Source organism: Scatophagus argus, chromosome 18 (genome assembly GCF_020382885.2).
Source record: "Scatophagus argus isolate fScaArg1 chromosome 18, fScaArg1.pri, whole genome shotgun sequence".
Classification (NCBI taxonomy): Eukaryota; Metazoa; Chordata; class Actinopteri; family Scatophagidae; genus Scatophagus; species Scatophagus argus.
In genome coordinates this window covers 3,334,393-3,344,397 of record NC_058510.1, presented here as the reverse complement: position 1 = coordinate 3,344,397, position 10,005 = coordinate 3,334,393, and the positions used below count along the sequence as shown (strand labels likewise).

Here is a 10,005-nt window from a genome sequence, read left to right as displayed (position 1 = left end):
GCATTGCTACTAATGACTAGAGGGCCTCCAACTGCCATCTCAGCCTATTATAACTTAGAGATGGCTCTTCTGTGTTTTTAAAGATGAATGCAAATTAAAAAGCATTAGGCTACATTCATTTGCGGTCTTTGGCATATAGGCCACTTTTGGTCCGAGGGCCACTTAAGGCTGCCTTATTTCTTCAAATGACCTTGAAATCAAAGAAAGAGCAAGTTTTAATGATTTAGAGGGCTCTTAAAGACTAAAGAAAGGAAAAGCAACACAGAGCCTCATTAAAATTTTCATTTAAACATTAAAAAAGCTTTTTGTTACAAATGTTCCTGCTAGGATGCTGAGTTGATGCGCAAAGAGGACCGTTAGAACACCCAGCATCTGAGCCAATTTGATGTCAGTGCATCTCATTCCATCATGACTGATTCTATAAATTATAAGGCATGCTTATTTGACTGCTTTATATTTTTCTCTGTGAGACTCAGGCGTGTGTGTGTGTGTGTGTGTGTGTGTGTGTGTGTGTGATAAACGACGAGCTGTGGAGCATTGTGATTTGTTGCAGGGCCTGTGAATGACCTGGGGAATGCGGCGTGTCACTTTATATTTAGCTTCTATTTCCTCACCGCCTGTTCTTCCGTTGCGCATAGTATGATTTCAGTTTGCGAGTGTATGTGTGTGTGCGCGCAAACAAAGAGTGAGACATATCCCATCACACCCTAAAATTCCTTCATTCCCTCCTCCGTTGCTCCCTTATTTCCCCAACGACTCAGCCCGCCTTGTAAAAACCTTAGCCTGGCTGCTCAGCGCCCTTTAAAATGTAAAGCAATATTACGAAGCCTGACACTTTGATCTCTGTTACTATGGTATTGTTTCAGGTGTCCAGTGAATGCAAAGAGAGCAGCGGCTGTCCAGAGTTAAATGGTTGTGTGCAAGGATATTGACTTCATAGTTTGCTTCCACACTGAAGAAAAATATTTAAGGATCTGATGAGAAAACTGTAGCGTTGTTTGTTTGTTACAGGTGTATTCATAAGGAATTATGAAAGGTAAAAAAAAGGGGAAAATGCGACACATATTTTTTTACTTTTTGGCACACGGATCCAGAACCTCTGAAACCTAATCTCTCATGTGTTTAGTTATTTACAGCCCTGACAACAAAAAGCCTTGAACTGTTCAACAAACTACACAGCACCCTTTGTGTCACTGGCAAAACAGGAAATCAGGCTTTTGTCCGCTTGAGATGGCATCAAAAAACACCTTGTTTTATCTGTCTTAAGCAATCCCATCTTGACGCCTTCACACATCCCCATGTGGGGCTGTGCCGCTCCTCAGAACAGATTGGGAAACAGCACAAACGATCTGCCGGGGAAGTCCCAGCGGGCTGCCATAACATGCTCGTTTGCCGACGTACCTCTGTTGCACAGAGCCCATGTTTGATTTCTCTCAGGTCGCTCCTCCTTTTCTTTCTCTCCTGCTCTCACTCTCACTTCACTTCTATCACTTGCTCATTTTGCTGTCTGTATCACCTACTTTCTTTCTTTCTTTCTCTCTCTCTTTCTCTCTGTCCCTGACACTCAGTCTCTGTCAGCCTGTTGGCCTGTCTGTCTGTGTCTCTTTTTCTTTTTCTCTTGGGTCTGCCTCCCTTTCTCCCTCACACCTCCTCCTCCTCCTTCTCTTTCACTTTAAAATACGTGTTAGTTGGCTGTGTATCTTGTAGAAATGCCAGCAGTGATTGTATTCTTCATCCACGAGGCAATAATAAGGCAGGTGTACTCTTGCCTCCTACATTTTCCTCGTCTTCTTTCTTTCCTTTTGTACCTCATAAATGCATTGCAGCAGTAATCACTAAAAGCAGGAAGGCCAAAAAAGATGAATGGTAAGTCAAAAAATTGACTTAGTTTATGTGTGGCCTTTGTTGACACCTGAGTAAATCCAGAGAAAATGCGGTTAATGTTTACTTCCCATCTTAGAGGACTCATCACTACAAGAATTGTGTCTTTTGTTGCCTAATGCTGTGTTCTCTTCCCCACCGATGCAGTGCTGCCAACTGCACAAACAATATTTATGTCCTTATTTACTAAAAATGCAACTGAATTTCCTCCCAGGGGTAAAAAGTAGCAGAGTTTTGCAGAATAAGTTATTGGATGAGTCGGAAAGTTGCATTACACCTGTTAGCAGAAAAACAACAGGTACAGTTTTGGTGCATACCTCCAAATACAGCCAGCAATAAATAATAAGATTTCAAGTTGAGTATTTGTGCACAGGGGACAATGGCTTCCTGATTTCTCAGGTGTAATGCTTTGGCGGATGAATCGCAGGTGTAGGAGATGTTGTGCAGTGGATGGAACCCAGGTGCCGGAGTTATTTCCGGTCCGTGCCGTTAATCACCCACCTGACGCTGAAATATGGCTTGCATTTTAGTGGTTTTAAAATAGAGCTCCCCTGACTGCATATACTTATGTAGAGAAATAATAAGAATAAGGGCAAGATAAAGTCAAGAGAGTGTGAGAATGTTTTGCACAAATGTGTACTGCAAAGCGTGTTGTGTTTTATCGGTGGACGTGGGCTCAAAGCCTGTAAGAGAATAGAAACTAAAAAGGATATGATGCTGTCTGCCTGATAGCAACGTTTTGACAGTTTCAATTCCTGCAGAGCAATCAGGGCTTTGATATAAGAAGCTGATTAATAACTTACTTTGCCAATTGCTGTTTAAGTATTTTATGTGCAAATACAGCCTTCTAAGTAAGAACAAATGAGTGAGGACAAGCAAAGTCCCCATTTTCCCCCAAATAAGGTCAACAAAGCATGAGTTCAAATGCACATTCACACATTTTGCACATCGATTCAGTTCCACAGATACACTCATATTAAAAACACAACACCATGGACGTGCTTGTCGCAAAATGTTTTGATTCATTTATGCTATGATAGGCCCTGGAAGAGCCGGAACGTGACAAAGGTTTACATCAGAAACAGACTGTCTAAATATCTGATTATGAGCTGTTTATCCTCGTTAAACGATGACAACATAGTAACGCCAATACGCAAGTGGCCTCAGATGTGAAGTTGGTCAATATCTATTGACAGACAAATCATTGTTGTTGTTCTTTCGTTTCGTCATTGTCCAGGCCCAATGCATGAGGGGCTAAACTGGGAGTGAATGTGATTGGATTTTCTGTCTCCGTCATTAAATTCCCATGCGGGGAATACTAATTCCAGTATTTAGTGCGGTGATGCTAGGGCTTGCTTTCATCTTAAACTGATTCCAGTCTAATTAGATTGGGCATGTGGGGGGTGGTGGATGTATCCGTCTGGACTAATCCCTGCCTCTCTGTCCAAAACATTGTATTATCCAGAGAAAATCCATTGGCTGCAGGCTATTCAAAGGCAGATCTGCCTGAACTGCAGCTTCTATACTGTATCATCTGGAAAGCTGTGGCTGGAAGGGTGCACTGTGCAGTGAGGGTGGAACCTAATGGTCATGAGTGATGTATGGGTTGCAGAAAACGCCATTTAGAATTTACAGTAAACCTTTTATCGTGTATTCAGGGCAAGACCGCTCACTGCTGCGGCCTCTTTAGCAAAGCTGTGTCTGAACTGCTATGAACCACTCTTCTCGTCAGAGGACCTTTTTATTCTAGGACAGTGCAGTTAGGTAGCAAAATTGGGTGGCCCCCAAAATAAGGTCACATAAAAACGGTTCTTTTTAAAGGACTTATATTTTGTTTGACCTATAAACAGTAATTTTAGTAGATATTATTCAGAATTGGCAAACAATACCTTCACACACACACATTTACTGGGCATAGATCACCCTGTCATCCTGTTTGTGAATTACTGGCAGACCGTACTGAAAGCACAGAGTAAAGAGGTCCTTCTTCTAGGCGCTGAGAAGGCCAGAAAAATGAAAGGCCTTCAGCCATTGTTCTCCACAAAGGTCAAACGCAATTCAATCCTATAATATGGCAGGGGAGAGCAATACCTCGCAACCGCCTGCGCTTTAGGGGTGAGCAACAGGAAAGGGCCATTCAGCAGAACAGTTGCACCCTGTGAGCCGAGCACATTCGTCAAGGGCGTTTGGTGAAGTCAGAAGGGGGTGAGAAAAAAAGCTGTTTTGAGGCTTTTACATGTCGCGGCCGTTTCACTGCTCAGTGCAGTGTGTTAAGCGAAACAATAAAGGCCACAACCAATTCTGCCGGAGTGAAAAGATCCTCATCTTCCCCTTCATTTTTGCTGCCCTTGTGAAATTTCATTAGGTGGATTTAACGACTTGTGAATGTCGGCTTTCTCCGTGACCCTGACACTGGTGGCAGACACATCTCACTGGCAGGGTGTGATGTATTGTGTTGAGGCATTCCTGAGGTGCAATTTTTAATGTGACAGCATCTGTTGACCTCAGATCTAAAAAAAACCCAAAAAAAACAAAAAAACAAAAATCATCTTTCAGCCTCAAACTGGCATGTATTTTGGTTCCTAATATAATTTTAAAAGCAGAATACAGTCTGCAGCACCAAACGGTTTCTCATCTCTTCTCATCATGTCTGTGTATAAAATAATAATAAAAAAAAATCTAGGTTAAACATGTGGTGCTGTGCCTCAGTTACCAATGGTATGGACTTTGTTCAAGACCTTAGCATTGGCTTGACATACCTGTAATAAGGCGATCAGCAAAGAACATGTACTTTGTTTTCAGTTGTGGTTGCATACTTGTTTATCCATGGCTGTGATATATTACTGTGGACATTTCCTTTTTAATGGGAGGGGTCTAGGGCTGCACCTGATCAGATCCAGATTAGCAGACACTTTCAAGCATAATCCCCCCACATCTGCTTAGAGTCAGATTACCACAAATAGCATAATGACAGGAAATACCCATTATATATGACAAATTTTAGTCTGTCAGTTGACTGGAATGACAATCATCAGAGGGATGTGGACACAATACATATATTTTTTTTTAACAATATGACATAAATATACTTGTTTTCAAAAATTATGTGCCTTAATTGAAAGTATAGTACTGAAATTACATTTGAAAAACCCCAGAAATGAAAAATGTATTACCCGCTAAATGCTTTGCTCACCTAGAGACTCAACGGTAATTTCAGTGACACTAATAAAGTAGTCTTTTACAGTGTACTGTTTCAAACACCCATATATTTTACATTAGTCAAGATATTTAAGCATTTTCAGATCAAACCACAATATAACTTTGGAATATAATATGCCAATATAAACTATATACATGCACATCACATTGTAATATGAAGAGATAAATAGAACATTCATGGATATAGAAATTTTAAGCACTGCATTGAAAATCCTGGATAACAACATGAGATTCTGCTTTGTGCAAACTTTAAGTTAAGAATTAGATGTGTGAAAGACAAGCCAGTGATGCTTCATTACGACATAACCAGCCAACCACAACATGAAAGAGTGAACATGAAATAAAGAATATTTGATGAGACCAAACTGGTTTGCAGATACAGTTTTTAATGTATCACAACAATGAGCAACAAACATACTTGATGAACTATTTCCAGAAGTTGTTCAAATACCATCTACAATAAACGTCATTTCAACTATGACAACAGGTCTGTGACAAAATAAAAAAAAGGTTTCAAAACCATGTTATTACCGTGATACGGTACAGTTGAGACCTCAAACAGTACAGTAACAAAAACTAATGCGACTACTCTCTATATATAAAACATCAATAACATTTTTGGTTTAGTTTATTTAAAGTTTTAGCCATAGGGGCTTCTTCTTATTAAAACCTCAGGGTGCATTTCCTATGTAACCCAGATGTTGAAGAGTACATATTGTGTAGGATATGATTGCGCCATGAAAATCCCTTTGACATCCAGAAGAACAATTCCAATTCCAACCTTTTGAAGGCTGTCCCCATAAACATGACACAATCCATCCATTTTTTTTTTTAAAAAGTTCTTTTTTTTTTTCTTTTTGGCTGCTGTGCAGTTGCAATATCTATGTACAGTTATATTGTTGGACCATCCTTTTTGTTGGTTTGTTAGCTTTTACCAGTCCTTGGTGTGGAAAGCGTCCTGTCTGATGCTAACATCTTAGCACATGATGCTAGCTGACAGTTCAGTCCTATAATGCTGAGCCACAGAGTGGGGAAAGGCAAAAAGCCCAAGTTGTGAAAGCCTTTGGAATCAGGACAGTCGCTCATGTTTGTACAATGGCAGAATTGCACCTTGGGAGGCCAGGATGTCTCTTATGAAACACAATCGAAAAGTGTCTTCAGGATTAAAGTAAATGTTAAAATACTAAAAATCCAAATAATGACATTTAAAAAGCTCACGCAGAAAATTAAAAACTGACATTTTGCTTTTAAACTTTGAAAAAAAAAAAAACACCTTTACAATAATAAAACAGAAGAGGAAATGTTACTTGATTTCATTGTTTGAAACAATAACTAAGCATGATTTGATTTAACCTGTCAAACAGTTGCATTACATGCTACTTGCTCATCTCAGAATAGGAAATACCAAAAGCAATACATTTTTGCATTTCTTCATATTAATAAATTTGTACCATGCACAGCCAACTACGAATATGTACAACAGCTTAGCTTTCTTTGTTCACAAGCCTTTTTCTTTCATACAAATAGCCTTCTGTTACTTTGGAATGAATCACATTGGTTTCAATTACCAAACTAGAAAGTGATTCGTAAAAAATTGAACACCCTTTGACAGCTTTCACATTCTTAGTTCCACAGCAAAATAACAAAATAATATAAAATAAAAATAGCAAAGCAAAGCAATTAATGGATCAGTATTATGCCTGGTAGAAAGTTGAGAGAACTTATGGCAAGCAAAATAACATTACACAGTAGCAGCAAAACTTTGTAAGGTAATACTTTGCAATGTTGAAATCACTACATGTGGAAAAATTGAAAATGTTGACTTTAACTGTAGATCATCAGAAGTGCCCAGAGAATTGATGGGAGGACGTCAACCTATGCACTAAATGGCTGCGTATAGGTGTAACACTGTTTTAAGTCCTACAAGTACATGAAAATGTTTAATTATACAACAAAAATGCTGTTGTCCCCCTTTTAAAGCAGCATATTTGCAAAGGTATAGCAAATGATCATACCTTTTTTAACATTGTGACCAACTTGTACCTTAACAGTTTCAAGTATACAGTACTGCTTTCATGGATGCACCAATTGTTAAATAGGTCTCTAGATTGTTAGGCATCAATCCTGTAACAAATATGGACCAATATGCTGCTGCAATAGACACAAATAATAATTAAAACACAAACATACATACATACATACAAACAAACAGAAAAAAATCTATTAAATTAACAAATGGCCTAATCAATAATAAAAAGACAAATAAAAACAAAAATAAGTGCACTATAGTCCAGACACAAGCAGGTACCGTAACAGTACAGCAATTCACAAATGAAAAATGTTATATTCACATAATCCGAGAGAGTCTATCAAAACTAGAGTTATTACCTCTTCAGAAAAGGGTGTGAGCAGAGGTAAAAGTGAGAGGGTAAGAGTTGGCACAGATTAGTATATACTACAAGAAAAAAATGGGGTGGGGAATAGATACAGCTTGTTGTAATACAAACTGGCAAACACAGGGGCATCATACACATTTACTTCACCATTCTAAATTCCCTCAGTGGCAAAACCATACTGTCTTTGTAGGGCAAAACTAAAAGGATATGCACATCGTCCACTGTAACAGTAATATTGTCTCTTGGTACTCTATACACATCAAGGAAATGCGTCCGATAAAGCTTGACATGTTTTGGTTATAAGCCAAGTGTACCCAGGCTCATTGCTGCTTTAACAAATGAGAAATGTTATGTTCTGACCTGAGAATTTAAAGCTACTGAATTACACCTATCTAAACTAAGAGAGATTCTCTTTGAGGGTTCTGGATCGTCATCCCATACAGTACATGCTAGCATTTGGAAAACAATCCAGCTGAGGTGCAATTTGCTATCGTGAGAGTTTTTGGCTTGAAACAAGCCCCCCCAAGGGAGCCTGTGAGATTTTTTCCTACTCCATGTTTTTGTATACAATATAAGCTCAGTCAAGCATCTGCAACAGTTCTGTCCATAACAAAAATCAATCAATATCTTGCCAGCATATCAATATGGGAAAAACAATCCTGAGTCAATCATTTGGTACTGTAATTTTTTGGGTTAAGAGAAACTTTGGAACTGCAGTTTAAAAAGTCTTATTTTTTTCTTTAAGCAAGGGATCCTTTTGTCACTCCTACACACTGAACATATCCATTCTGATACTACTGAAGCTCGCGTCTAGGCCAGAGGCCGGCTTAGCCTTGACTTCCAACGCGTTATCTAAGTCATCCAGCTTCTGGCTTAGCTCATTGTCAGACTCATCTGAACAACTCTCGGTGGGTAGTGAAGTTGGAACCCCTGAGGTGCTGCAGGAAGTTGAGGTAACCGTTGAAGGTGAGGAGAGGGGGGGGGGAGGAGAGGCAGACGGGGAGGAGGAAGCAGCTTTCCGGGCTGTGGTGGCCTGGAACAGGACATTTGGCCAGGACTTCATGGACAAGTGAGAGAGATGAGGAAAGGTGTTATTAGAAGAAGCTGCAGACTGCGAGGTAGATGTGGTGTTAGGAGTAGGGGAGCAGACAGAGTGAGGTAATAATCTAGTATGCTCTTTGGCATTTCTCATTGCTTGTTTGATTGTTTTCTCTTTGTGCAAGCTCGACTGAAGGTGTTGGCCAAGTGCTTCATTCCCATTAACAACCACATTGCAGGCAACACAAGTGTAGTTGCTCACTGCCTTTCGAAGCACTGTCTCTTGCGGGTCAGTAAAAGGATGTCCGAAGTAACAGAAGGACTTCTGATGACGCACCACTGAATCTTCGTCAGCAAAAATCATCTGGCACTTCCTGCATATAAACTCATGCTTGACGGACGGTACAATAAAAGCGTCAGGAAAATCCATGGTACTTTTGGTATCTGTTTTCGGTTCTTCTTTTGTGCTTTCTGTTGAAGAGCCTTTGTTGGTGTCATCCTTAGCATCTATAGCTTCTTTTGGTTTGAAGGAGTTGGCGGTGGTGCTCTGTATGCTCTGGGGTGTCTTCACAGGGGTTGGCTTCTGTTGCTGCTGCTGCTGTTTCTGCTGCTGCTGCTGTTGTTTCTGCTGCTGCTGCTGTTGTTTCTGCTGCTGCTGCTGTTGCTTCTGCAGTGAATCCTGGAGGGACTGCTGGTACTGCTGCAGGAAAGCAGTTGGGGAGAGACCAGCGGCCATGGCAGCTTGTGGGACTGCTGCTGGGCCATACGGAAACAGGCTCTCCATTCCACACAGTGGTGGGAAGTAGCCACCTGTTTGGACCCCTCTGGGAAGTTGGGGAGAGAAGCAGTTGGGAAATCCAGGTAGAAAGTAGGGCAAGAACTGCCCTCCCAAGAAAGAGCTGGGATCACCTGTGGCAAGAGCGTTCTGAAGCGCCTGAAGCTGTGTGGCATCGAGTGGAGTCTCACTTCCTGGTTTCCCTGGGGTTGGACATGGTTTCTCCCTTTTCTTGGCCATGCTGGGGGTCTCAGGGCGTGAGCCGCTCTCGTTCTCTCGGTCCTTCACCTTTAATTGAGGTGGCTTTTCTCCTGGTTTCTTGCTGCTGTCTCTCTCTCTCTCTTTACCTTGCTGCTCTGTATGATTTACTGCTGCCAAAGGTGTGGAGGGAACAGGAGGAGGAGGAGGTGGTGGAGGAGGAGGAGGAGGAGTCTGCAGAAGAGTCTTGGTTGGGGTAGTGCTGAGAGACATGGCAGGAGAGGGGGTGGCTGGTGTAGGGAACCCAAGCATGCCAGCACCGGGAGACGCTAAAGCTGAAACAGTGGTATATAAATATGGAAATATTCAATATTTAAATATTCAACCCCAAATCATTATGGAAATTAGTTTCTATGACAAGATAAAGATGCTTAATTTGTCACTGGCTCAGTCTTTATCTCTTGATTTTGTTATGGAACAAAACTGTTACATGCGCTT

At 40.8% G+C, this 10,005-nt stretch overlaps 1 protein-coding gene across 2 annotated transcripts in view; it reads right to left on the bottom strand.

Annotated features, from left to right (window-relative positions):
• Nucleotides 1-5,281: 5,281 nt before the first annotated feature.
• zfhx4 (zinc finger homeobox 4) overlaps nucleotides 5,282-10,005 on the bottom strand; it is an 80,321-nt gene continuing 75,597 nt past the window's right edge. For both annotated transcript variants that reach the window (XM_046370698.1, XM_046370699.1), the window contains exon 12: nucleotides 5,282-9,842. In XM_046370698.1, coding sequence (XP_046226654.1) covers nucleotides 8,263-9,842 — 1,580 coding nt within the window. In that variant the 3' untranslated portion in view covers nucleotides 5,282-8,262. The remainder of the gene's footprint in view (nucleotides 9,843-10,005) is intronic.